Source organism: Lipomyces chichibuensis (genome assembly GCF_038497645.1).
Source record: "Lipomyces chichibuensis strain CBS 12929 unplaced genomic scaffold V1513scaffold_12, whole genome shotgun sequence".
NCBI lineage: Eukaryota > Fungi > Ascomycota > Lipomycetes > Lipomycetales > Lipomycetaceae > Lipomyces > Lipomyces chichibuensis.
The window spans coordinates 74,583-100,470 of NW_027117464.1; the positions used below are offsets into that span (position 1 = coordinate 74,583).

A 25,888-nucleotide genomic window follows, 5' to 3' on the forward strand; every position below is an offset into this window, starting at 1 on the left:
CTTACTAATGCCTATATCCGGCGTTGTTATATATGTGATATAACGCATTCCATTTAGGCACGAAATAACCCTTTCGTGTTGTTACGTTGGGCGCGGGTGTCTATGCACTAAAAAGCAATCAACTTTCCATACTCAAGACATTAGTTAAGCTTCTCTGCTTCTGAAAGCATCAGTGCCCATTATTTTTATTAGTGATCAAGATCAAAATCCCAACCGGATAGGATATCACCAAAACCAAAAATTCTTAGCTAGGAATTTTCGTACAGAAAGTGGAGTACGCTCAGTACCTTCTTGATATACTTAGGTAATGGAACATAGAGACTGCGATCACTTTGGGACGATCGAAAGGCTTTGAAATCTCTGTCGCTAGGAGATCCACCGATGTCGGTCGTCGCCGAGATGCATTACGCGGCGCAGAAAGGCAATGTTGTCACATCGTGTGAGGATTCTACTGATAATTCGGTGAGTACTATATTGACACTAAGGCTGTTGAGCTTTAATTAATATATTTTAAAATATTAACTATGAGGACTCGACGGGCGAGTCGGACCAACATGTTCTGCTGCAATTCCTGCGCCTTCGTCCGAGCTTACAACCAATGAAAACTTTTATAATCAATAAACAATACCAAATAAAATGATTGCATTACAAAGTACCAAAGAACGTACTCAAGCATCCGAGCCGAAGGAAAGTAGCGAGGTCCGATACGGTATCCGGCGGTGGCCTCCGACCGTTCGGTGGTCGCCGATGCGGCTACAGGCCGTCAGTAACCGACAGCGGTACGATACCCTCAGGGACCAGGTTCCAGACATGTCAGGACCTACTCTGAAGCATTCGTGAACTTTCTTGATTTTTAGAATAACCTATTATGGATGGTATCCAACGATGAACAAACAACATCTTTGTAACCGTTCTAGGTGCAAAGCATGCATCAGATGTAGGCAATGTGATGAAACAGGACAGTATTAACAACGTCGACGAATACATTTGTGAAATCCATTGCAGCTTGATTATTCAAGAGACTGTCGTTTTATTCAATACTGCGCTCAACGGCCCATTAACATGTAGCCCTTGTAATTATTCTACCATATTCGGGCGCCAAACCTCTGGGGGAGAATATTAACTGCCTCGAGCTTATTGAAAAATTCACAAATGCGAATCTATGACGAACTTCCCTGCCTCCGCATGTCTCTCGATTCTAGATGTGGATCTGTAGACGCGATGCTTACAAGGTTCTCCATTCAATTACTTAATTCAAGACTCCTCGGGTTTACCTCTTCTGTCAACCGCGTCCGGGCAACGGACAAGCAACGGGCGACCAAACTGGGCGAACACGTTGATTCGGACCACCTCCGTCCTAGGCACGGCATCGGCCTTCTCGCCGATATGACTGCTGTTTATTTATTACACACTCATCCCTGGATATTAATGTTCTCTGTTTTTTAATCTGACAATAAACTCATACAAAATGTCTCCTTCTGCTACTGAAAACAGAAAGTCGACTGGCTACCGCGTCGTCATAGGCTCTGACGACGCCGGCGACAATTATCGCGAGGCCCTCAAATCCGACTTACTCAAGAGCCCGCTCGTTTCTAATGTCATTGAAGTCTCAAATGCTGACAAGTCCTACGGCTCCGTCGCGATAGAGGCCGCAGAGCTCATTGCAACTGGCCATGCTGACCGGGGCATCCTCATCTGCGGCACTGGCCTCGGCGTTGCCATTTCTGCGAACAAAGTTGCCGGCATCCGCGCCGTCACTGCGCATGACAGTTTTTCCGTTGAGCGAAGCATTTTAAGCAATAACTGCCAGATTCTATGCATGGGACAGAGAGTCATTGGCCTCGAGGTCATGAGACGCTTGGCGAAGGAGTGGTTGACTTACAAGTTCGACACCACCAGCGCGAGTGCTGCTAAGGTGAAGGTCATTGAGGATTATGAGAAAAGCCATGCTATAACTGTTTAAGCGGTGGGAGTTAAATTGTGGTATGTGTCATACCTCATGTGAATATGGGTTCATTTCGTTTTGCGGACAAAAATAAAAACATGTAATGTTAATAGTCTAATTCATATTTCGTTCACTAATGCTTAAATGTCGTTCTCATCAGACTAAATGGTCATCATGATTATTTCGATATATCGGAATTGTGCTGGACAAGCCGTAAAATTCCCATGAATACAGCTCCGATTACTAGTTTATTCCCATCGACAATGTAGCGATATGATCTACACTACTCTGCTCCCTCCAACAGTCCCTTGATCATTTCAAACACAGCCCACGCGCCAGGATCTGGGGGAATATCCGCCGACTGGCCGGAAGATGTAGCAACGTACGTCGCACGACCAAACCGTGGGATCAGGCCCCTCGTGCTAATAGCACCTTTGTGAGCGGCTCCGACCGCGCGTTCCAGACTCTTCTCACAGTACAGAGTCTCGCAAAATGGAATCAATACGTCCATAACCGTACGATCACCGACTCGAGCACCAGTATGCAACTTCAGACAATCAAGAGCCTCCTTGACGCAATCTCCCCAGACAGATACACTTAGTTTATTGACAGTGCCGGCGCGCTTGACCACAGCCGTCACAAGAGCGGCAATAAAAATACCGAAGATTGCACCAAGAGTACCACCCATATCGTCAACCGCGTTGCTTACAACATCTAAGGCCTTCAAAACGGATCCCGATTCCTTCAAATTATTGTCTAATCCGTTGACGACATCAAGCGAAACCCTCTTCACTCCATCGCCGCAGTCACCGTCACCCATCAGCATATCCCATCTCGTAAGATTAGGCTCGGCAGCAATAGCACGCTCGCAGGCAGTTCGGATCATCTTATTAAGCTTGGCTGGGTCGATTTTGAAATCACGTTCAGCAGCGTCATTGACCTTCCATGTGCCGCTCCCGTTAATTTTCTCACGCCCGACCTTCGCGCCAGTGCGGTACGGACGTGGCCAGTGAGGAGCGGTTGTAGGAGCGTCGAGATAATCCATGATGGTCGGAACAGTAACTGAAAGCTGACATGCAACCTTAGACATATTGCAAAGAGTGACAGAGAACCCGGGTGCATCCAACGATGATTCAAATATTCCCGAGAACACCCGAGCCGGCTTGATATTCCATTCCTTCTCTGCCCTTTGTTAGCAACATTCTCATACAGAAATAGAATTGTGTACCAACCAAGAGCCACTATCGTCTGATAGGTAAGAGCACTTGTCTCCAGCGACGACAACCCACCAAAATTGTTGATCAACAGTACGATCTCGTCTCCCTCGTCAAATTTAACATAAGCCCGCTCTTCGTCATTCGGGTCAATCAGGTAGTTGAGCATTTCGGCTACTAAATCTTCTATGCGCGGAATTGGAGATAGCCTTCGAAGTCCAGGCTCATTGTGAATGCCCATACCGAGAACACAGACGTCTTCTGGTAGAGTCTCGTGGTTCTGACGGCCAGGTACGTGGCAGTGATCTAGTGAGGTGCCGACGGTGACCGTGTTTGCATTAGCTGCGGAGCCGATCGCAACGCATTCGTCAAACGATATCCCAGACCCTGCCGCAGCTCCTAGGACTTTCAGGACTGTGGACTGTTAGTTGGATTTAATCTGCGTTCGTGAATGGCAACTCACCAATAACATTCCCAGCAAGACCTCTTCTGCCGACCATTCCAGTCCTCTTGCGTCCCAGAGCAACATCGTCTGTCGCAGCCAAAACTGCAAACGGAATACACTTCGACGCGTATTTCGCCTTGGCTTTCTCACACGCAAGGCCGAAATGCAGCTTGTCGCCAGTGTAGTTCGTTATGACGAGAATGACGCCTTTATTGGACGGCACAGCATCGATGGCGGTCAAGATCTGCTTCGTGCTTGGAGATCCAAAAATCGGGCCGTTCACTGCTGCTGCCAAAAGGTTGTCCCCGACTAGACCAGACCAGGCTGGTTCGTGCCCACTGCCACCACCAGAGATGATGGACACGTTCGTAGGCCTGTGGCAAGGGTTATATACGACTCTGTCGTCTTCCATCAGGCAGAGCGATGGATTTGCGGCTACGAGCGCCTTGAGATGCTGAGCCACGAGACTGGGAGCGTCTGCGAAGAAGTGCTTTGTCGACATAGGGCTGGGAACAATTGTCAAAGCTGCTGATGGAGCAGCTGCGGGGAGTACCTGATATATGAAGCATTACTGCTTGTTATGAGACTGGTCGGCGGGAGACCTAGAGATGCGAACAAGTATACCTGCTGGAAGTTAGTACAAACTGTTGCGGACTTGTTTGTTGTGGTGAACCCCGAGAAACAAAATGATGTAATGTGGGGTGCCACTTATGCGGATCTTCCAGGTGTCTCGGGCCAACTCCGAACTACCATCGAGTCGAGGGCTGCGCCAAAAGATGCACAACTCTATTGCAACACCAATTAATTCAACCACCAAGTTTTGGCAAGGTCATCTTGGTTATGATCTGGGCAATCTTGGTCTGCTTAATTGCATCCACAGCAAAGAAATCACGTTCGCCGACACTTGTAAGGCAAACAACGATACGGTAGATACATCGGCAAAATACGGCGTGTCTTCACCATGATTTGTGTATGTAGATATTAATATCAAATTATATATGTTCAATTGCTAACATATTACAACGATGAGAGTATTATTGGCCTACTGCCGAACCAACGCTCCCCACCGCCCATTTTCTACCTATTTTCCTCGCGCAATCACGATCTTTTCAGGAAAACAGCTTCCGAAGCAGCCCGAATCGCAGCTGTCCTAGTCGTTGTCCATCTCGTTCAAGCGCAAGTTGATCAAATGTGCAGCCGATGTTGCGTTCGACTCGACATGTCATACTATCAGAACGAAGAAAAGGATCTGGTGAGTGCTCTAACGACAGAGGTATTGTCACCCATGCCAATCCGGGCGAATGCACGGCGGAGAAGATGGTGGCCGAGAGATGATTTGGAAGGTTTGCTCTCAACCCCTATTGAGATAGAGGAATTTCGGTAATTTGGGAATTGATTTTCTCGCGCCTGCGTTTGGGAACATGCAAGGTGATAAGCGATTGCAGCCTATATCGATTATGGCACAAATTGTGAGTTTGTCATTAGTCATGCTCAATTGGTACTGCAGGGCATTTCCAGACCACAGATCCCGTCGCTCCAGAACGAAAATCAAAATAACAAGCAAAACATGCAAAATTGAAGTAATTAACGAAAACGTGAACCCTCTCATAAACGGGGTCCCGGATGGGAAAGGTAAAGATAGGGAAAGCCAAAATATCGGCTTTGTATTATTTGGTGAGTGTGGGAAGAAGACATAGCCAATTAGTACACATGGAATGTGTAATGCAGAAACAGACAATAAAACGTTAACGCCATTCTTCAATTCCATGACGGCCTTGGAGACGTGTGTATGTCGCAGTCTGGAGATAGGCGGCAAACATACTTCCTCTAATCCGTATACAGATTACGCTGTTTTACAGAAACATGAACATCCACCACCAATTTTAGAAGTTATGGCTTGATTTACGACTGAATATTTCGTGTAACTCAACCGGGGCAACACGTCGAGACTAACAATTGTCAGCTCACATTTAACTCCATTATCGGGCAATTCTTTGAACTGAGCAACATAACGGAAATTTGTGTATGATCTGCCTACGGTTGCACGTTAGGTAGTGACGCCTGTCTAATTTAGAGGCATTTTCCAACAATAAAAGCTGCATGTTCAAGACGCGACTCTTGATAACTCAAACACCGGGTTGCTATCTCTAAGGTGTCGGTGCGTAGATACTTCAAGTGATAAACGCCAACATGGTGTGGTCTGTGAGATAGGAGATTGTCAAATACGAAAACGAAACGCTGTCCGTGCTTAAATTGGCCGGGTGAAGGTGAAGGTGTAATCGGTAGATAAGGAGGGCTCGTGAAACTATTACTTACGAAATTGTTTTTGAATCCGGCAAGAGCAATCGGTATATAATTACTATTGGGGAGGAAGTGGGGTCGGTGTTTGATAAGCCAGGCGTTCAAAGGGGTCTTATCTACGGTATATAACATTGTGCTGGTGAAATTGATTCCTTAATTTTTACTATGCTAAAACGTGTCTGCACGATAAGAACATTTGTGGCTGTGCCTCTGTAATGCATTGTGGCTAATGTGTTAAATGCAAGCTTTGTCGATCCACTCTCGGCGGTGCATCTGATAACATCAATCTATTTGGCAACATGCTCGATTTGTTACATGAGATTATGTATGTTGCCTTACACTTCTACTTTGTTCGCTAGTGATTGTCTAAATACATGGCAATAGGAAACGAATATAGCCGAGTTTCGATTTTCGATACTCCATTGTAGGCGCTCAAGAAACCGACTGCCAGTTACCATTGGTGTACTTTTATTATGCAGGGGTTAAATGTCAGGTTCCTATGACTCCTGCTCGTTGCCAGTGTGATCATATGCAGAGCCGGGCGAAGTGCACATCAGACTCTAGTGATGAAAATAAACTTATTAGTTTCATGCTCATTTACGCCACGCGACCTCGGAATACTACCAGAGGAGCAACTATTATTATGGAAGGAATGCATCACGCGATGGTCGTGTAGCGATTTATTTTCAGAGGACCGTGAAACTTCTTCACGTCCGAGGCAGGCTAGATTGATAAATCACTCGATCACAGGCACTAGTTCAATTTCCACAACATCGACTGTTCGCAAGACGACATCACGTCGAGCCGCGCGAATTCGCCGGCATGATATTGTTAATTTTATGCCGAGCTGTCGTTGCTTGAAAGTATTCAGGAAGAATCGCCGAGCGAGATGCCAAGAAGAGAAGTCGACTCTTTAGAGAGTGGCAAGTAGCTGCCGAAAATGCAGATATGGCTCAAGACAAAGCACTAAGGCAGTGTACATGTGCATGTCATGTGTCAAGTATGTACATCTGAAATTGCGAGGTTAGGACTGTGTTAATCATGACCTGTATGCTCAGTTCCGCGACCTGAGCTGTGACGATTTCAAATTCATGTAAGAATATATTTTAGCGTATTTTTGTAATTACATGACAAGCCCTCTTGTAACTCTCGTCAACACAAGTCATGGTTGGAGTGGATACAATCCATTTCTCGCCGACAAGCCCAGGTTGCTAGATCTGTCGATGCGGGCGACTACAGAAATCATGCTCGTCCTCCGCAGCCGTGTAGACATACCGTTCACAGGTCGGCGATCAAGCCACGTCTGGCATCTGCAGACGACGGCCGGTAATTATTATTGCAAGGAAAATTAATTAGCCAGTGTCCTGAGGGCGTGATGGTGGCGCATGCAGCCTAAAGAATACCGATGCGGCAGAGTCAGGCGGCCATGTTGCGGCTTCACTGACGATAAGAGATTGATGATAATTTATCGGGAACACTTATATGAAAGTTAAATAAACGTTTCAGATGGCAATCGCGCCGAACCTTGCGATGGGTACAAGAGACTTAGTTATTTTCGGTGCCATGGGCCCAAGCGGGGTCAGATATGCGTGATTTGAGAATATGCCTCATAGATAAATAATGCAAAGCATAAGAAAAGCATGTACAAGCAAACAGCGACCATTGCAAAGTAGCAACCTCAGTGTGCCACTGGTAATATTACTGTACTATAATCAGTGAATGGCAGTTTACAGTAGTGGAATTCACTTGAGTCAGGCGGCCACAATCAGGCACATGAATGGTGCTATATGAGTGACTTGACATATATTGTACTCTTGCAGCAATGTGTGGCGTGGGAGCTATGCCATACTGAGGAATTCAAAAGCAGAACTTTATTACAGGACTGATGGCCGACAGAGCTATCATTAAAATTTGAATCGGTGACTAAAAGGTACAGTTGCCAGACCAATGCACCGTCCAGAAAACTCTAAGGGCAGCGGCGATAACTTACCTGCTCGGCTTCGTTCGCTGTTGCTCTGGCAGTAGCAGATATCATAAAAATACTATGGTAAAAACACAACGAGTAAGAGTGCACACTATGCAATTGAAAGAATTCAGAGAGTGAACCCCCCACTAATGAAGCACGGTAATTATTGGTAATTTTGCGATGGCTATCACATTAAGGTTAATAGATCTGCCAGGAATATCTTCCCGTCAGAATCGAAACATCTGCCTTATCCGTGCCATCCGCCTGTGCGTTGCCCTGAGTGGCAATGACACTGTGGAGTATAGCCCGGCAAATTCAAAGAGTTGGCTGGTGCTATCTTCGTTTCTCGAGAACTGGCCAATCGGCGAGCGGCTGTATCTGTTGATGGTTAGGGTTGCAGCCCCCACTGACAGACTTTCCCTTTCTCTTATCGCAGGGTCCCCTTGGTATCTCTGCGCGGCCGCCGAGTCGCAGTTCGCCGCCCCTTTCACGCTCGGTGCACCACTAGTTAGTTGCACCACTAGGCTGTGACCGGCAAAAATCGTACCCATGCTGCACATCTTTACTGCCATCGATCGGCATCTTTCAACGATAAGCACGCCGACTTCGGCGGCCTCGCTACATCAGGCGGCGCAAGCCTGGGTGACTCGTCTCCTACTACACGGCTCTTCAGATTCCGTATCGGTCTCCGACGAGTCGTATCGACTGACTCACCTCCATGTGCTATATAAGCCAGCCAAGCCCCGCCCAATTGATTCCAGTTTCCTTCTCACCATCCGTCACTTTCCTGTCCCCTTCTAGCTTTATTGCTTCCACGCAGGCACGCTGTAAATAGGATCGCTATCAAGATGGGTTTCGACTACTATATGAATCCATTTGCGGAATGGATCGGCTGGTTCCCCAAGCACTATTCCCGTGAGGAGCGTGTACTTGTACACAAGATAGATTTGCTTATCTTGGTGTTTGCCTGTTTTTCCACATGGGCCTGTAACTTGGATGTCAATGCTATCTGTATGCAGCTTTTTTTTTGCTTGATAGCTGAGTTGCGTTCTAACATCAAGTAGATAACGCCTATGTGTCTGGCATGCAGGATGATCTCAACCTCTATGGTAACAGATTGAGTTACCTCAATGCTATCTGTATGTATGCTTGTGATAGGCGCTGGTGGTTTTTTGCGGCAACGCTAACGTGGTTGCAGACTGGGTCGGCACCATCGCGTTTCAGGTTCCTTCCAACGCGATTCTCACGATTGTTCCCGCCGAGTACTATATTCCTGCCTTCGAGATTATGTGGGGTATGTTCACTCTCGGAACCGCCTTCGTTAAAAATTACAATCAGCTCATGGTCATCCGCTTTTTTGTCGGCGTCACATCGACGCCTTGCTGGATTGGCAACGTGCATATCATCAACAGTTGGTATCGCAAGCAGGAACTCGGAAAGCGTAATGCCATCTTTTACAACACTTACCCACTTGGCGCCATGTTCACGGGTTACCTCCAAAACGCTTGTCTTACTCTGGACGGTGTTGGAGGTCTTCAGGGTTGGCGCTGGCTGTTTATCATTTGTACAATTATTACCGTCCCAATCTCTTTCATTGGTGTTATGTTCTTCCCTAACGTTCCCGGCAAGTGCAACTCTCGCTGGCTGACTGAGGCCGAGAAGGAGCTCGCTGTCAAGCGTCTATTGGACGAAGGTTTTGCCCCTTCGCAGGGTCTTAGCTGGGGTATCTTGAAGCGTGTTTTCAAGGCTTGGCCCACTTGGGTCTTCCTCATCCTTGCCAATCTCTACTGGCAGACCCCTTATCCTTCAACGACTCCATATCTCTTGTGGCTTGGCGACAATTATAGCATCAACTTGACCAACAATTTGTCCACTATCTCTTATGCCATTTCCATTGTCTCGGCCATGTTCTTCGCCTTTTACTCTGACTGGCGTGGCAACCGCTGGGATTCCCTCCTTATGGCTGGTGTTGTTGTTTTGGTTTGTAACATCTTGCTACTCATTTGGAATGTCCCCACCGGTGCCAAGTTCTTCGCGTTCATCGCCCTCGGTTTCTGCAACGGTCCCATTAACCTTGTCATTGCTTGGATTGCCGAATCTCTCGCACACGATTTGGAAGTTCGTTCGATCGCCCTTGCGTTTGTTAACATGGGCTACTGTATTCTTGCCCTTGTGGTTCCGCTTAGCGTATTCCAGACTAAGGACCAGCCTCGTTTCTTTGCCGGCTATATTTGGTCAGTCGCCATATCGGTTCTCGAGCTCATCATGATCCCAGTTCCTCTCTACTTGGAGCGCAGAGACAAGCGTCTTGGCATTCACCAAGCCGAAACAGACCTGGTCATTGCTTCTGCCGCCGGTCTGGAGGAGATGTCGAAAGAAATTGCGGCTGGTGACGAGTCAATCTCTAGTAATGAGGAGAAGAAGTATCTTGACATTAAGGTCAATGCTTTATCATGATCTTTTTGTTTTTATCGGATAAATGTGGTTAATTAGCGAGGTGTCGGTATATGACAGTTTGATTTTTTCTGGTGTTTTTGCTGGACTGGGCTGTACAGAATAATAGTGTATATGACTGGAATAGATCTTTTGGAAGCGATAGTGCTCACTTCTTGTATTTGTGTGTAGCATTCCAAGAGTTGCCATGCCCGTAATTGTAAATTGTCCTCGGAACTGGTGATATATTTAAAACTCATGATCAAACCAGAGGCAATTTCAAAAGATGTTTTATTAACGTCCAGATCCGCAATATTTTGTCATTAAGTGATCGTCGGTTTAAGGTATTGTAAAAGTTAGTTTTCATCGTTGCATCTTATAATCTTGAGTACATGCTTCCACGCTCATGGTGACTTGGTTTCTTCAGCAAAGAGTCGCGTGTGAAGAACCGTAAGACCGTTGACGTTTGATAAGCCCCTGAGTCCTGAGTCTAGGTGTCTCGCCGATGTTACTATGGGCTAGGTTAGGGTAATCTACTATCGCTCCTCCATCAGCCCACTCTGAGCATAACTACTAACTCACCAACTACGCGTCAAAGAAGCCCCACTGCGAGTTGCGTGAGTTTGCCCAAGTGTGCCATGGATGACAACTTGTACCAAATCAAGTGGGTTTTTTTATTATCCCCATAAAAGCTAAATAAAATTGAATAAATTATAAATTTATAATGTAAGTATATATCGCAGAGTTTGTACTTTTGACCTTGAAATCACTAGTTTAAAAGCGTCAAACCAGGCAGTAATCTTGTCGGAGGTTGCTTCTTCATGTCGTGCAGATTCCAGTTGGCTGAGTAAGCTCGTAGGATATCGATTTACGGATTGGTAGACCAATTTTAGTACTGGGAGTTGACTAAGGCACTTCAAAGTGTTGGGCAGCATTTCTAATGGATGGCGATTCATTCTTTTCTCTTTTGGATATTTCTTCATATTGATCGTTTTTAGAAGGTTGATTATAGCCATGTTATAAGTTCGCAAAGCAGAGTGGGTTATTTTGTGACCGGGATCCCCATACGTTACGTCATGTCATGCTAATGTACCAAGAAAATGGCGGATGCGGACATGGAAAACTTGCGGATATCAGCATCCGCCACAGCCCTTACCTGAATCGTTCCGTATATCTATTCCTCGCTGACGGATTAGAACTGATCGCTGAAAATACCATCAGGTTTTAAGAACCTCAAGTTATCAGATGGTTATATTATTTTAGCACAATAAAGCCATAGTACATTCTTCACCAGATACCAATTACAGCAACCAGCAAGCAGGCTTAGACCGAAGGTCATGATCATAGCCTGGCTAAATCTTATCTTGGTATTTGTACATTTAATTCACAATCTCATATCTTGACTTAGCCAAACATTGCATCAAGGTTGATAGTGGCAAACGTATTCTCTATACATACAACGAATTCCAGTTCGACTACATTCCATTTCCTTCTTTTCGTGTATTCTCCCTCCTAGTATTCCCCGTTTGGCCCCGACCCGCGACTGTGAGAGTGATGCTATCTGGCTAGACAGATAACTCTCTTATCACCGTAGATTGTTGTGCGGTTCAAACGTGATCCCTAAGAAACCACATCAAACAATTTAATACAGTCAGTCTTCTTTTAGATCTCTGTCACCCTTTTTGAAGCTGGATTCAGATCGACCGAAACGAAAGGCCAAGAAAATGCCAAAAAACACACCGAGCGTTGCAGACCATAGCATAAACGTGAAGCGTTCGTAGAGAGTGATATTCGACATACACATTGGTGCTAAGAGTCCGAAGTGAGCAGCTAGCAAGAATGTGGTAATCACAGTTCGGCCGGACAATGAAGGTGAACATGAAAGCAAACCACCTACAGCAAGCACTTCAAAAAACTTGCTCAATACAAATGCCATCACCCCGAATACTACTAGTAATGGAACTAGTTCCTCGCTGATGTCACTTGCTCGCACAACTGAAGGTCCAAGAGAGAACACGAGGTTTGTGAAGAGCATCCAGAGCAATACATTCAGAAAATCAACGAAAGTTGCTGGCTCGGCACATGGCCGTTCAGGCAAAGGCGCGGATGAACCGCTTGCCGGGGGAGAATCGGGCATTTTTTTGAGCGACACGGTTGATGATCGCAACAAGTGTTCAGGGTTTGCGTCGTGGCCTGAGCGTGTAAAAATTGTTGGGAATAATGTGCCTCAAGGCGGATTGGCGGATTGGGCGTACTAAATATTCCTCCACACATTTTAGTAGTTACCACCGGGAGTTTGCGCACATACGCGTTCAAATATTGCTAGACCAGGTAACTCATTGCTTGTGACACTACATTACGGTTTAGGGTTTAATGGTCATGGGAAAGATAGCTTGAGGAACATCACATCATACCAAATGTCTAGAATTATTCTTCCGGCTACCATCATCACTTGTCAAAGTCCCCCTTGGAAAATACATTGTCTTGACAGGGAGATTCATTGGAAGATTGATACTTAGCTGTCCAAGACAAAGTATTGAAATGGCCGGGAAGTCTGCCAGGCTTCAAACGTAGGTCCTGATTCGATCAATAGGCATACAACGTTGCATATGCTACATCCATTGGCTCATTCACGCCAGTCAATGAGAATTTAGTGTTCTCTTTGATGCCAGCAGGGATAGAATGGGTGATTTCCCATTTCGGATCGTCGAAGTGATAACAGGATACATCATTGACCGAATGAATTGTCCCGTAAAATGTACATTCACTGGTTCGCAATAAGGCAACAAAGTGGCTAAGAAACATCGCCAGGTATTTAATGAGAAATAACATGTGGAAATATGGTAATATCGAAAGCCTTGTTCAATAATTGGTGGTCAAGCAATTTTCGGCGTAGTGACCTTCAATTTTAAAGTTTAACTGTCCCTGGGGCCAATGAAAATGACACCGCAATGCCGCATGCGGCGCAGACTCTCTTCGACCATTAACTAAGGTAAACTTCAAGACATCTTTGGGATTGTGAATAAGTTATTAATGCCGGTGTCTGATTATGAGCTAATGAGCAGATCGTGTGCGCAGAATATTCTTTTAATAATATTAAGCAGATGTCTAGTATTACATAATCACAGTTACTCAATCATATTAACGTACCCACCACCGGAATGAGCCACACCACCGAATGAGACACTTTTCCACACCGTGGCAATTTCTACTTTCAACCATATTTTTATTCACAACCACACATGGCAAGCAAAATCGACGTAAGTCAAATAATTCTAACCCTTCGGGCTATGGAACAGAGTCGTTTAAGCATCCGCACAGGCTGCTCGGATGTGCTCAGTTAGTCGTGCAACCCTCGCTCGCCGACAACGCGGTAAGCGGTCGCGACGCGACACTGTGGCCAATTCGCGAAAACTCACGGATCTGGAAGAATATATTATTGTTCAGTATATTCTCGACCTTAGATTCACGGTCGTTTCCTCCCTGGATCTCTGGTGTGGAAGATTTGACCAATCGCCTCCTTGGCGCGACGCGTGTTGGTACAAACTTCATTACGCGGCATCCAGAGCTTATAGCACGTTTCTTACGCGGGTACGACTACCAGGGAGTTTAATGCGAAGATTCTGACGTAATTCGTGGCCGGTTTGCGCTCGTACAGAGCACGGTTGCGAAATACGGGATTCAAGAGGCAGATATCTACAACTTCGACAAAACTGGCTTTGTGATGGGCTTTATCTGGACTGGAACGGTGGCTACAAACTCAAACCACGTGGGCAAGATGGCCCAGCCTGGAGGACGAGAATGGGTTATTGTTATTCAACTAGTTAATCCCAAGGCTGGGCAGTCCCGCCATAAAGTTGCCAGTCAATATCATCTCTCAGCTTAGTACGAAGATCTACGGATCCCAATGGACTTGGTTATTGCTGTAAGTCCAAACGGCTGGACTGCAAACGACCGAAGTCTAGATTGGATTCGGCACTTTGATAAACATACCAAAGAAAGATCTAAAGGTATATATCGCCTCCTAGTCCCCATGGCCACGAGAGCCACACTCAACAGGTTTCGAGCACTATTGTAAGGGGTACAAGATTATCGCACTTTGTATGTCACCGCATTTGTCCCATATTTTCCAACCTCTTGATGTGGGTTATTTTGCGCACAGGCGGCTGTGACGGGTAACCTAATGCTATTTCGCTAACTAGGTGTCCAATAAATACAAGAAGGATTCGTTAAAAAAAAAGGAAGGAAGAAAAAGGAGAAGAAAGGAGACGGAAAAGAACGGGAGCTACGGACTCAGGGGACAGGGGACGTCACGGCCTTGGTCTTGGCCAATCAGGGGATGTGACGGATGTGACGGCACAGCCGAGCCGCACTCTGGCATAGCCTCCCAGCGACACTACAGGGTTCACTTATCGAGGGACTTGTACGAGAGCAAGTCCCGAGACTCCGCCAAGGCCTAGCCTCTCACAGCGGCAAATTGAGGACATGAAATGTGCCCAGATAAACGCGTATCATGCTAAATAGTGGTAAGAGAGCAGTGAAGAAAGGATTCTGAGAAGTTGAATTAATTTGATAGTGTTATGGCTGTTTTGTTTTGCGAGGATTGTAGTCAGATAGTGATCAGTTGTCTCATTGGTGCGTGTGGCTCATTCGGTGGTGGAGCACGTTAATCGAACGGGACTTTATGAATACAAATAACGGTTGCTCGCAATTCGTATTCACCCCTAAGTATTCATGTACTCCATCCTAGAAAGCAAACAGTTGCTTTACATATCCTGATATCCATGCTCTGACAGCATAAGCTCGGGTACTGAGTGGATTGGCAGCTCAATAGAGGCTAACCGACAACATACGTCCACCCGTATAAAGTTTGATTGCGCCCTAACGCGACAATCCAACCTCACACATAGTCACATTACTCACATATATACGTCATTCATAAAAAAGTTAAGTAAAGCTTTGCTTGAAATTATGTTGTTTGCACCGTTCATTTATCGCAACTCGCGAGTATTCTGCATCGATGACTGCGTTCGCTGACAAGTTTGCTTCCTTCCATAGACGTACGGCAAACCTTATTTTCCTACTCGCTAAATACGTCAGCGGTTGGTTGCTCAGCGTTTTCCCAAGTCCACCACCGCGCAACCATCCAACCGTATATATAGTCCCAGGAAATTGCCTTGCTTCCGTCCTCTGAAATCAGGAGAGGCAGCTTCAAAACATTCTATCTTTAGCCTTGCACTGCACTGAACAAGATGAATGAGAAGCATGGGCTCCCCGGGGATGACCTATCACTCAAGTTGCCAAATTACACTGCAAGAGCGCCAGAACAATCAGCTTCAGCCACACCATTTCGTACAAAATTCGCCTCCCTATCAATGCATATGACTGACCGTATCCGCCTGTTGAGATTTCCTGACAGGGACGTTACCCAGATACTGAATATCATTCGACTTTCCTGGCCGCGAGGTATCCAGGATACTCGCGACTATGATGCAGCAAAAGAGGTTAAGCTCTACGGACGTCCTTGGAGCTTGTCCTCCTGGGGTGCTGAGAGAACAGAAGCACGCCGGCTGATTTGTCAAATCCTTCATGGTCTTTTCGACATGGGCTGGATACTGCAAGCATCGGTGGACATAAGTAAGAAGGAGTATGACAAAGGTATTAATCCCTATCATTACCATCGAAGAGAACCCAGGATGACTAACTGGAGCAAGATACTTTACTATTTCGGTATCAACAGCCTCCACCGCCATCGTGCATCTGGATGAGCATTTCATTTAACCGAAGTGATCGGCTACAGCTGATTGACGTGCCTCAGGAACTAGGTCCCTTACTGGTCCAGGCGTACGGTGAAAAGGTTCAAGATTATCAATTCAAGGGATCCGTATTCGAGATAAAATTCCGAGGCTACCCATGGCAAGCAGATGGTACCGAAACTGTCCAGACACGGTTGATGCTCTTGACGCTTTTGGAATGCCTGGAGCAGCAAGGCTTCAGCCTTTATGCATCTATTGACCAGGACAGTGGATCTGAATCCTCCAATTCCTCGGAAGCTGACACATTATTTTGTAATCGACAGGCAGATTGGACACCAGGAGCACCTATTTACCACGGCTAGAAACTATGCATCTAGTTATCGGACCAGCTTCCATTGAGTCCACCAAACGTCGACAACGTCGACACCTTTCTTTCCCGCATCATCGCACAAAGGAACCGGATATTGTTTCCTGGCATCTTGCTCTAGTACAATCATCGTAGCACAAGTACTTCATTGGGCGTTTTCCAAACATTTAAATGCATAACCAATTACTAGTTAAGAGCTCCGAGAACATTCAGCGCAGACAATGACAAAGAGTATTTAGCATATCCGACGGCGGCAGCCGAATGATTGTTACTTTAAAAATCTATAGACTGGCCGATGAATATGAATTGTGCCTAGTTTGAATTCGCACGCGAGCCCATAGAGGCGGCTGCTGTAATGTACACCGGTGAACGACCACCACACCGGTTCTGCGTGCTCGAATACCTCATCCATTTCCTCATGAGTGCGTTGAAGCGCCTAAAGGACTCAAAAATGATAAATAGCGTGGGATAGCGTTCTAGAAGGGTTAGGGTATGACTCTAGATTTGTGCCATGCATCGGAATTTTCTGTAACCTGAAAGAGCCACGTGATGTGTATCATGTGACTATCGGAGTGACATATGATTCCTTGAACCATGTCGTTAGTCTACGGCTGGCGACATACATACATCAGCCATCCAAATTAATTATCCTATCCCGCAATCTATACAAACCATGGAATACCTCGATCCGCTACAAATCGAGACTTTACAGCAATTTATCACAATTACCAGTTGGCCCGAGAATGATATCGAGGGCGCGATTCAAATGTTGTCGGTGTGTCAATGGAATGTTGAGGTAACATTGTTAATTTGGCAAACTCATGATCACCGAATTAAAAGCTAACAAATAATAGCTAGCATTAACACGTTACTTTGATGAAGGTCCATTACGGCCAAACCCCAATGGTCCGCCTCCGAGACCACCGACTCCGCCGCCGATAATAGCACCCCGATTACCGACGCCTACCCCGCGTACTATCGCGCCGCGGCCGTCGTTCCTGACAAGTGCAATCACTTCCATAATCTTATTCCCGCTTTCTGTAGTCTCTAAACTGGCGCACAGTGCATACTACATATTCGCCATGCTTTTCCCATTCCTACCCCGACTGACCGGGTTATACCCCGCTAATATGGGCGCGGCGCGATCACAGCGACGGTCGATTAATCCGCGTGACACCGCGGCAAGATTTATCCGGGATTTTGAAGAAGAGGTCGGGCAGAGCGATGTATTGACCTTTTTTGAAGGCGGATATACGCAGGCGCTTGATCAGGCGAAGCGGGAACTTCGGTTTTTGATTGTGTTACTGCAAAGTGATGAGCATGATGACACGACCAAGTTTAATAAAGAAGTATTAGCGAATCCGGATGTTGCGAAATTCTTAAAGGAGCATAATATTATTTTATGGGGTGGAAACGTGCGAGAGTCGGAAGCATATCAAGGTTTGGATCTTTGTAGTTAAATTTGACGAGTCATCTGTTAATAGGTTTAGTTGCCAATGCGCTATCATGCACTCGGTATCCGTTCCTAGGAGTGATCGCCCACACGCCGGCCTCGACAAGCCATCCGGCGGCAATGTCAATTCACGCGCGGTTGCAGGGGTATATGCCCGCGTCATCTTTGATCGCGAGCTTGAACACAGCTATATCCAGACACGAGCCAATACTTGCGCGGATTCGTGCAGAACGATCAGAACAGGAGGCAGCGCGTGCGATCAGAGCCGCGCAAGATTCGGCATATGAGGCGTCATTGGCCGCTGACCGCGAACGCGAGCGAGTGCGTGAAGAGCAGGAACGAATTGAACGAGATCGCGTGGCGAAGCAAGAACGCATCGAACAGGAAAAACGGGATCTTGTGGCGCGAAAAGAAGCATACAAGAAATGGCGAGCAGCTCAGATAAGATCGCAGATGGTGGAGCTTGTCGGTGCACAGCCTCCGGGTGTTAAAGTCGCACGGATCAGTATCCGATTGACTTCTGGGGAGAGAATTGTTACTCGTTTTCAGGCGGATAAGCAGTCTATTGAGGATGTTTATGGGTTCGTGGAGTGCTATGACTTGCTTCATCCACCAGCGGAGTCATTGACACCACATTTGTTGGCCGAGTCAACGGCTTCGGCTGCGGCATCCGAGGTAAGCGCGGCGAAGAAGCCAGAAAATTACACCCATACCTATAAATTTAATCTAGTCTCGCCAATGCCCCGCTTCGTCTTACCAGTTGACAGCAACAAATTAATATGCGATGAGAAAACGTTGTGGCCCAACGGTAACTTGATTGTCGAGGAAGTTGAGGAATATAATGATGATGGAGAAGTCGAGCATTGATTATGACCATAGGCATTATAGGTATTCCTTCGTTGAGTGTTGTATTATGGGCACAATTAAACTAGAAGTTTTTTGTCAAAATGTATCTGAACTGGACGAAAATAGACAGTGTAAATCACTACTGCATTGCAACGAATTTTATACGGTTGATGTTGTGACTCAGGTCCAGCTGCACGGGCTTCCAAATTACATGGCGAGTATGAGCCAATATTTTTGCGCACGGTAGTCTGCATGTATTATAATAAGTATCGACAATTAGTAGCAACAGGGAAAATCAAGTTATAATCCTGACGGCTTTTTATTGTGAATACTAGCTAGTGAAAAGCTGAGTGGCTTTCTACTGGGATGTTCACGGACCAGAATGGTGTTAAGAAGACCAACAAAAAGTTCAACTGACTTTTCGTGGAGAAGTATCACTGGTAGGCGAAAGGCAAGCCCATTCTGATTCTCAATCGATCTCTCTCTTCCTAGCTCACAAACTGTTGTATAGTACTCATTACCGAGAATGAAACTGTAGTATAATAATTATCCTTTATTTTAAAGGTATCTCGACATTTAGCAGTGATTTATGACCAAGAGGCGGTTCATGTAGATGCGTCAGATTGATATTATAGGTGCGAGCTCATTCTGTGTCTGCTATAGTGGCCATTGGTCAACAAAGCAATATTCGTAATCCCGGTTCCGATATTTTCGGACGTGAATAAGCAATGTAGCTCACTATTCACAGAAATCTCTATTGCAACTTTTTCTTTCAGGTGGTTTGTTTATTCACATTTGTCCCGTCCGAGCCTGTCTCGTGTAACCTGGGATAATATGCCAAACGCATCCCGCGCAAAAGCACAAAAGGAAACAGGACATTTCGCAGTCGTGCCCTAAATTAATTGACTGTAGACGAAACACACCGCAACCGTTTCGAACTTGTCGCGATTAAAATTGATGTCGCTGGATTGTAACTTTGTGTAACACGAGAATAAACTATCCGCCCAGGACATTCACATTATTATCTACCACCACGCCTAAGAGGGTTACACAAACTGGGCCAATTGCTGGCGCAGGAATTCAGGCTTCATCCTTTTGTCATCCACGCCACTTTGCGTTCGTTGCAGTTAGTCAGCTATCGTTATATATAGTTTCAAATGGATATTTGGAGACTAATACGGCGCGTTTCACATTTACAAGAATGGCGGATAAATCACAACATCAGCAATGTCGTCCAACCATTGTCATCGTCCACCTCACGTCAATCTAGAAAGGGCTCCATATTCCGACGTAAGAAGGTATACACTCCAGAAGCGGAAGTTAGTAAGTTTGAAAAAGCAGTCGAAGTATGCGAAACAACAGTGTCTGACGGTTTTCCCGTTGGCGTCGAGCTGTCAACAAGCGCGGTATCTATCGTGAATAAGGGCCACATTGGTGTTGCAGGGAACGGTGGGGACGCTTTGGGTGGATCGAGTGAGGATAATTTCCCATTGATGTTTACTGAGGAGCAAAGCCGGATATTGCGTGAGTCGCACTTTTCGTCGATGGACGTTCGGTCTCGTAATCGAACATGGTCGAACAAATTCAATTCTATGCTAGCTGCAGAGTGTATTCACAATGACAGCAATAGTAAAACTGACAAGTTGAAAGTTCTGACTGATGGTCCTATGCACCAAGGGAGCGCCAGGGAAATGGCATTAGCCAATATCACTAATTCAGAACGCAATCTCTCAGAACAGGAACTGTGTGAAATGCAGCCAATATTTGGCTTGGATAGTAACAAGCTTCATGAAACAGAGGACACTCCGGCGGAATTTTCTTGTCGGCCTTTGTTCAATTACGATTACGGCAGTAGCGATCCGCAGACACCAGGTCAGTCATGGCAGCCTTCAATTGAAGAACTCCTCCATATGTTTCCAAAACTGACGCGAAGTGACCTCGAGGAGGATCTGGCTTCAGATTTTCTCTTTCCATTATCACATGTGCACTCTTCAATATTACAAGGCCGCGAAATTCAATGTGAGAGGTGCCGACAGTCAATCGAATATTTGATGACAACATATGACAAGTACATCGCTTTATTTACTAATGGTACGGAGTCATGGCAAACTAAGAGGTGGGGTCAGCAAATCCCTTCCTGTGCAACAGATAACAGAGAGGTTGCTGCCCAAATGGCGAGAGCGGCATGCCGAATTGCGCTTGTGTACCCTTAGTTGGGTATTACGAATCTGATTACTCTCGGAAGTACTAAGTCTGTGCTGCGTTATTTTAACTTTTCTGCGTTTTTCTGTGGGATATATTCATACTGGAATATATAATCTGTGAGTACGAATTGTTCTGGATGAGTTTATGAGGGACATGAGTATTACTGCATTTCTGTATGGAACTGTGCTGTATTATAACCGCTGTACTATATTATTCAAGTTATATAAGAAATATAGAGTTTAAGGGTAATTTTATTACTTGTACCTCTGATGCGTATTGCTCGGCGTGATCGTCAAATGCGTCCGTGTCATAGTCTACGAATTAGCAGAGTGATGACTTCCTCGCAATCGCCTTACTTCGGAATCGCACAAATCCTCAGGAAGAATTAGTTTATGTATCGAATTGAATCCAAGGAGTGCCGATCGTTTATTGAGGGGGAGAAAACTCATCATGCCGATAACTGAAATTGAATGGTGCATCCTTGGTCTTCTTAGTCTTATCCCGCCCTAACCCTGAAAAAAGTACTCTATGAAGTTCTTGTGCCTTATGGAAACTTTAACGATGCGGCAAACGATTTGTCAACTTGCCTTAAGATATCTGTGTCAGGGGCAAAGTAAGGTCGATCTATCCTGGGAATCCAGCATCGAAGTCTCTGCGAATATTGATAATAAAATTATTGTGTAGCTGGATATTAACGGGGTCGAAGATAGCCGTAAGCTATTAAAGTAGTTGTAGTTAAGGAGCAATCTACCTCCCATAGTGACACTTACTCGAATATCACCCTACTAAAGTGGTGTTACCATAATTCAATAAATTCATACCAAGCACATTACCTTTACCATAACTGGCAAGTATCCAGTTGGGAGTTCCATATTTGTAAAACTTGCCAGTTTGGGGGGGTTGTTTGAGTTAAATTAAGCTCGCGGAACGTCCTAATTGGGCAAAGTGCTGTTCATATGCCTAGAACGGCCGACGCCACTCATCCTCTATGTTAGCATGCTTGATCCTTCCGCGTCATATTATTGATAACTCGTCCCAGGCTCCGCTAGTTCCTTAATATCTTATAGCAGGGTCTTGAGTGGGGCGAGAATGAGGTTGTCGGCCGCCTTCTTCACGGGCTTTTGTGCCCTATTACTGGCCTTACCGACGCCAACGATGGCATCAGTGTCAATCGTTGATCTACTGTCATCTTCCCCGGATTTCACGCTGTTGGTTCGCGTTTTGCAGCGCACCGGATTGATTCCAGTACTTAATATGGCTCGGAATGTGACTTTTTTCGCCCCGTCCGACGAAGTTCTCAAGAAGCTTCCTACAGACTCCGATATTTCCACTTTGCTTCAATATCTGATCATCACTGATCCGATCGTTTCTTCTAATATGACGGAGGAGGAGGCAGTGTACTTCTCGTATCTACGCGCCCCAGTGGCTCCTGATGTTCCTCTACCCCTGAAAGTTCAGCGTCTTTTATCTTCGGACCAAGTCACCGCAGATGACGCTGGAATTCAACTGGTCATTGGGTCTGGCGCGGCCAAAGTTGTCAGGCATGACTGGGTCGCGGACAACGGCATTATTCAGGTAGTTGATGCGATGGTGCCAATACCGGGTACATTATGTGAGGCGGTTGCTGGATCAGCAAATAAGGGAGATATACGTCTATTTTCTCAGTTATTCGGCAAGCATCCCATGATCTGTTTTCTTCTTCGGTATGCGCAAGATACCGCAACGCTACTCGTACCAGTCGACTCGGCATTCGACGTCCTTAATGACGTGGAGCTCTCATATTTGATGGTCAACGCGGGACATGACGATCGTCTGCGATTCCTTGGCTCCCACTTTCTGTACTCGTCCGTCTACCGTCAGAATGACACGCTTGGATTAGGAACTAATGGTTTGTGTACTCACTTGCGTTAAGAATTGTTTTATTTACATGATTCTAGTCCCATCAATGTCTGGCGCTATGGTAAATATTAAGAAGTCAGAACATGGCATCATTTTTAATGGCCAAGTGGACACAATTGAGAGTGACGTGGTATTTCAAAACGGCGTCATTCACACCTTACCGTCTTTCCTCACTCCATGGTCTTATTTCGAGTTCTCGCCCCGCAAATATTTGTACGGCTTGAATGCCACTCGATTTACAGATGAGCTATTGTTCCACAAATATGAATCCGTGCTGGATGACACAAATCGAGTGCAGACGATTTTCGCGCCAGTGGACGGTGAAGGAGCGGACATGCCTGTGTCAGCGAAAACCCTGGAATATCATTTCACAGACGTCTTGATTGATAGTCTAGATGACTCTATGGTTTTACCTACGCGCTTATCATTACCATCTCTTAGAGGTCGCCATCAACATGTTCTGTTGACTGTCGACGAGAACGGAGAATTCTGGATTGGCGGTAAATCCAAGGTCTTACGGGCACCACTACTGATAGGCAATACAGCCATCATTCCAATTGACCGGGCCCTGGATCTTCCACCGTCATTGCACTATGCAGCTGGCTCAATTTTTGATGCGCGAACTACTTTGCAGATCTTCGAGTCTCTGGGTCTGTTCGATGACGATATTGTGACAGGATCTACGATATTCTTTCCGGATGATTCTGCTTGGGAAAAATTAGGAAGTGTGGCCAAATTTATTCTGGGTTCGTCGGAGGTAGTGAAAAAACTGCTTTGTAACTTGATATTCACGGAGCCGGTTTATTCGTCTGATTTTAGTAGCGCGAATTCAAGCGAATATGAAACCGCGGCTGGCACGCGAGTGTCAATCAAGACGGATGATAGCAAGACATGGATAGAATTTAACATGGGTAATGTTGAGACTGTGGCTCCTTTAGGATCCATAGATATACTCTATGATGGTGGTGTTGTCCATACAATTTCTTCAATCCCCATCCCAGAAAGCATCAACATTACTCCTCGACAATTGTTGGATGCTGAACATATCACTAGCTTTGTGGAGTTGCTAGAGTCGGTATCGTTAGCCGAAGATGTGATTGCAGACCATTCACAGTATATTATCCTGGCACCGACGAACTCCGCGTTGGCAGTATCCAACGTCACTACCACAACTGTCGATCTTGCTACCCAAATGGGCCTTCACATCTTAAGCCGACGGTCAACGCCGAGTGGCTCATTCCTTTCTGGCCCATCCGTCTACGATACGCTGGTTAGTGACGTACACGTTTCCATACTATCGGAGCTGTCTGATAATATGTATGAGCTACGAATTGTCAAACACCCGCGTATAGAGAGCAACCAACCTATCCGGGTCCTGTCTAGTGGTGTGTCCACATCTGGTGCAGAAATCTACGTTATTGATCGTGTCCTTCCAGTGTCAGCCTTAACTGCAATTGACGATCCCCGTTGGTGGCAAGCTCATGGGGTTCTTGTTGGTCTTGGTGCCTCAGGAGGCATCCTTGGCATGGTCCTCATAGGACTGTTCTGGTTGCTGATAATTTACAGAGGTGGTAAAAATTGGAGGCATCGTCAAACATTGGGAGGAAAGGATAAGAGTTTTGTCAGGTTCAGACGGTCATTCTCTGGATCTGGACAGAGTATTATCATTAACGCCAATGGAAGCGATGAAGAAGACGATGACGATGACGATGCTATTGGCGAGGATACGCCATTCTTAGGCAGGGCGGCGAGCGGGCGATTGGGTAGTCGTGTTAATGTAGAAGAATTCGGCGATGTAGATGAGGATGCCGAGGAAGTAGAATTACCATCGCGGAGTAATGAGCATAGTAGTGTATAGATTGTTTGTTTGGCCGCCGGGTTGAAATTTGTTTATGGGTTTGCTATTTTATAATGGAGTATGGCTCCGGATGAGAACAACACTGAACTTTAAGTCTGGTAAATGTGACAGACAATAGCTTGCGCGCGAGTACACAAATCATATCACCTATATCCAATAGCTAGTAAAATAAGATAATATATAATCCTGCCCAACACCGTTTCATTAACCGATTACCAATTCCCCCAGAAACCAACAGAAAAATATCCACAAATACTACGTAATTAGCGAGACTATGGACGACATACTCTATAGCATTCTTCAAGCCAACACATCGTCGACTGTCCATACCTGACCATTTCCAGTGCTCTCGGTCTTCACGACATCAGCCTTGACCTCACCGGTCTTCTTGTCTGCGTGAACAACCATGTGGTCACCAGCGCCGTCGTACCACAAATCGCTAACTCCAGCGCCACATTTTTTCTTCTCGCCAGGTGCGGCAAAGCCGTAGTCGTTCACAACGTGGCTCAAAACAAACCGAGCAATATTTTCCATAGCACGGCGCTCCTCATCAATAGGGTCGCTGTGCTCAGTAATCTCCTCATCCTCCCATGGCTTCCGTTTCAAGGCCTGCATCGCCTCATTGGTGGGCGCCAGAACAAGTGTATCCTTGGTGCGATCTTGAAGTCGCCACATCTATACAAGTTAGCCACGGTACCCAAATTTCAGTTCAAAAATCCCCCACATACCAGTCCTTCAACTTGTCTGACCAAGCTGGCAAAAATGCTAATCTTTCTATCAATTCCCAAAGCGTCCGTCATCAACAACTGAACACCGGTGTCCTTTGAAGCAACATCGTTGTCAACCTCGCCGTAAAGCACCCGTTGCCGTCCCGTAGCCTCGAACTGCGAATCCTTGTCTGTCATCAGGAATGGCTTTACTTCTTTCGGAGAGTTCTGATTAGGCAAATAGTAATCGTTGCGCAGGTCGGCGACAATTAACTGCGCAGATGCTGATGCAGCAGCAAATATAGCGGCTGCAAAGATCGTGAGAAAGCGCATTACTGAGATAATCGATAATAGCTGTGGCGAGAATGTTTCGAGAGCGGTGATGGTGATCTGTGAAGGACTTTTGTGCGGACGCCGGCTGGTCATTTGCCCACGGAATTTCGTCCAACCAGCACGTGCATATCAGAATGACACCAACGGTCTGAGGTGATGC

At 46.0% G+C, this 25,888-nt stretch overlaps 10 protein-coding genes across 10 annotated transcripts; 6 read left to right on the forward strand and 4 right to left on the reverse strand.

Annotated features, from left to right (window-relative positions):
* The first annotated feature begins 1,361 nt into the window (after nucleotides 1-1,361).
* V1513DRAFT_443134 (uncharacterized protein) lies at nucleotides 1,362-2,106 on the forward strand. Its single transcript, XM_066897762.1, has one exon. It carries the CDS (start codon nucleotides 1,469-1,471, stop codon nucleotides 1,961-1,963), a length of 495 nt encoding a protein of 164 aa, XP_066753989.1. The 5' UTR covers nucleotides 1,362-1,468; the 3' UTR covers nucleotides 1,964-2,106.
* On the reverse strand, nucleotides 2,058-4,344 carry V1513DRAFT_484425 (Dak1 domain-containing protein). Its single transcript, XM_066900444.1, has 3 exons — nucleotides 3,623-4,344; nucleotides 3,178-3,573; nucleotides 2,058-3,127 (listed from the first exon to the last, which is right to left on the reverse strand). Exons 1-3 carry the CDS (start codon nucleotides 4,104-4,106, stop codon nucleotides 2,229-2,231), a joined length of 1,779 nt encoding a protein of 592 aa, XP_066753990.1. The 5' UTR covers nucleotides 4,107-4,344; the 3' UTR covers nucleotides 2,058-2,228.
* A 418-nt stretch (nucleotides 4,345-4,762) lies between these two features.
* On the reverse strand, nucleotides 4,763-5,491 carry V1513DRAFT_39777 (uncharacterized protein). Its single transcript, XM_066895419.1, has one exon. It carries the CDS (start codon nucleotides 5,370-5,372, stop codon nucleotides 4,956-4,958), a length of 417 nt encoding a protein of 138 aa, XP_066753991.1. The 5' UTR covers nucleotides 5,373-5,491; the 3' UTR covers nucleotides 4,763-4,955.
* A 2,842-nt stretch (nucleotides 5,492-8,333) lies between these two features.
* On the forward strand, nucleotides 8,334-10,609 carry V1513DRAFT_443142 (major facilitator superfamily domain-containing protein). The gene is made up of 3 exons (XM_066897763.1): nucleotides 8,334-8,882; nucleotides 8,936-9,010; nucleotides 9,070-10,609. The coding sequence occupies exons 1-3, from the start codon at nucleotides 8,720-8,722 to the stop codon at nucleotides 10,326-10,328; spliced, it is 1,497 nt and encodes a 498-aa protein (XP_066753992.1). The 5' UTR covers nucleotides 8,334-8,719; the 3' UTR covers nucleotides 10,329-10,609.
* A 917-nt stretch (nucleotides 10,610-11,526) lies between these two features.
* V1513DRAFT_443144 (uncharacterized protein) lies at nucleotides 11,527-12,595 on the reverse strand. The gene has a single exon (XM_066897764.1). The coding sequence runs from the start codon at nucleotides 12,439-12,441 to the stop codon at nucleotides 11,956-11,958; it is 486 nt and encodes a 161-aa protein (XP_066753993.1). The 5' UTR covers nucleotides 12,442-12,595; the 3' UTR covers nucleotides 11,527-11,955.
* Nucleotides 12,596-15,556: 2,961 nt separating this feature from the next.
* Nucleotides 15,557-16,422, forward strand: V1513DRAFT_431098 (uncharacterized protein; the record flags this gene model as incomplete). The annotated part of the gene is made up of 2 exons (XM_066896373.1): nucleotides 15,557-15,962; nucleotides 16,019-16,422. 2 exons carry the CDS (start codon nucleotides 15,557-15,559, stop codon nucleotides 16,420-16,422), a joined length of 810 nt encoding a protein of 269 aa, XP_066753994.1.
* Nucleotides 16,423-17,047: 625 nt separating this feature from the next.
* On the forward strand, nucleotides 17,048-19,038 carry V1513DRAFT_413607 (uncharacterized protein). The gene is made up of 3 exons (XM_066895772.1): nucleotides 17,048-17,223; nucleotides 17,282-17,867; nucleotides 17,918-19,038. Exons 1-3 carry the CDS (start codon nucleotides 17,101-17,103, stop codon nucleotides 18,745-18,747), a joined length of 1,539 nt encoding a protein of 512 aa, XP_066753995.1. The 5' UTR covers nucleotides 17,048-17,100; the 3' UTR covers nucleotides 18,748-19,038.
* Nucleotides 19,039-19,732: 694 nt separating this feature from the next.
* On the forward strand, nucleotides 19,733-21,185 carry V1513DRAFT_443151 (uncharacterized protein). Its single transcript, XM_066897765.1, has one exon. It carries the CDS (start codon nucleotides 19,884-19,886, stop codon nucleotides 20,937-20,939), a length of 1,056 nt encoding a protein of 351 aa, XP_066753996.1. The 5' UTR covers nucleotides 19,733-19,883; the 3' UTR covers nucleotides 20,940-21,185.
* Nucleotides 21,186-22,086: 901 nt separating this feature from the next.
* V1513DRAFT_458121 (uncharacterized protein) lies at nucleotides 22,087-24,688 on the forward strand (the record flags this gene model as incomplete). Its single annotated transcript, XM_066899673.1, has 2 exons — nucleotides 22,087-22,819; nucleotides 22,869-24,688. The coding sequence occupies 2 exons, from the start codon at nucleotides 22,087-22,089 to the stop codon at nucleotides 24,686-24,688; spliced, it is 2,553 nt and encodes an 850-aa protein (XP_066753997.1).
* A 26-nt stretch (nucleotides 24,689-24,714) lies between these two features.
* Nucleotides 24,715-25,797, reverse strand: V1513DRAFT_443157 (uncharacterized protein). The gene is made up of 2 exons (XM_066897766.1): nucleotides 25,417-25,797; nucleotides 24,715-25,363 (listed from the first exon to the last, which is right to left on the reverse strand). Exons 1-2 carry the CDS (start codon nucleotides 25,726-25,728, stop codon nucleotides 24,989-24,991), a joined length of 687 nt encoding a protein of 228 aa, XP_066753998.1. The 5' UTR covers nucleotides 25,729-25,797; the 3' UTR covers nucleotides 24,715-24,988.
* Between the last annotated feature and the right edge of the window lie 91 nt (nucleotides 25,798-25,888).

Excerpts from the sequence above, each read along its gene's own strand:
- V1513DRAFT_443134 (XM_066897762.1), top strand. The coding sequence starts at position 1,469 with ATGTCTCCTTCTGCTACTGAAAACAGAAAGTCGACTGGCTACCGCGTC.
- V1513DRAFT_484425 (XM_066900444.1), bottom strand. The coding sequence starts at position 4,106 with ATGTCGACAAAGCACTTCTTCGCAGACGCTCCCAGTCTCGTGGCTCAG. Across the intron at positions 3,574-3,622 it reads TCTTGCTGGGAATGTTATTG|TCCTGAAAGTCCTAGGAGCT; the intron begins GTGAGTTGCCAT and ends AACAGTCCACAG. Across the intron at positions 3,128-3,177 it reads TCAGACGATAGTGGCTCTTG|AGAAGGAATGGAATATCAAG; the intron begins GTTGGTACACAA and ends AACAAAGGGCAG.
- V1513DRAFT_39777 (XM_066895419.1), bottom strand. The coding sequence starts at position 5,372 with ATGGAATTGAAGAATGGCGTTAACGTTTTATTGTCTGTTTCTGCATTA.
- V1513DRAFT_443142 (XM_066897763.1), top strand. The coding sequence starts at position 8,720 with ATGGGTTTCGACTACTATATGAATCCATTTGCGGAATGGATCGGCTGG. Across the intron at positions 8,883-8,935 it reads CTTGGATGTCAATGCTATCT|ATAACGCCTATGTGTCTGGC; the intron begins GTATGCAGCTTT and ends AACATCAAGTAG. Across the intron at positions 9,011-9,069 it reads GAGTTACCTCAATGCTATCT|ACTGGGTCGGCACCATCGCG; the intron begins GTATGTATGCTT and ends ACGTGGTTGCAG.
- V1513DRAFT_443144 (XM_066897764.1), bottom strand. The coding sequence starts at position 12,441 with ATGCCCGATTCTCCCCCGGCAAGCGGTTCATCCGCGCCTTTGCCTGAA.
- V1513DRAFT_413607 (XM_066895772.1), top strand. The coding sequence starts at position 17,101 with ATGGAATACCTCGATCCGCTACAAATCGAGACTTTACAGCAATTTATC. Across the intron at positions 17,224-17,281 it reads TGTGTCAATGGAATGTTGAG|CTAGCATTAACACGTTACTT; the intron begins GTAACATTGTTA and ends AACAAATAATAG. Across the intron at positions 17,868-17,917 it reads AGAGTCGGAAGCATATCAAG|TTGCCAATGCGCTATCATGC; the intron begins GTTTGGATCTTT and ends TAATAGGTTTAG.
- V1513DRAFT_443151 (XM_066897765.1), top strand. The coding sequence starts at position 19,884 with ATGGATATTTGGAGACTAATACGGCGCGTTTCACATTTACAAGAATGG.
- V1513DRAFT_443157 (XM_066897766.1), bottom strand. The coding sequence starts at position 25,728 with ATGCGCTTTCTCACGATCTTTGCAGCCGCTATATTTGCTGCTGCATCA. Across the intron at positions 25,364-25,416 it reads TCAGACAAGTTGAAGGACTG|ATGTGGCGACTTCAAGATCG; the intron begins GTATGTGGGGGA and ends TAACTTGTATAG.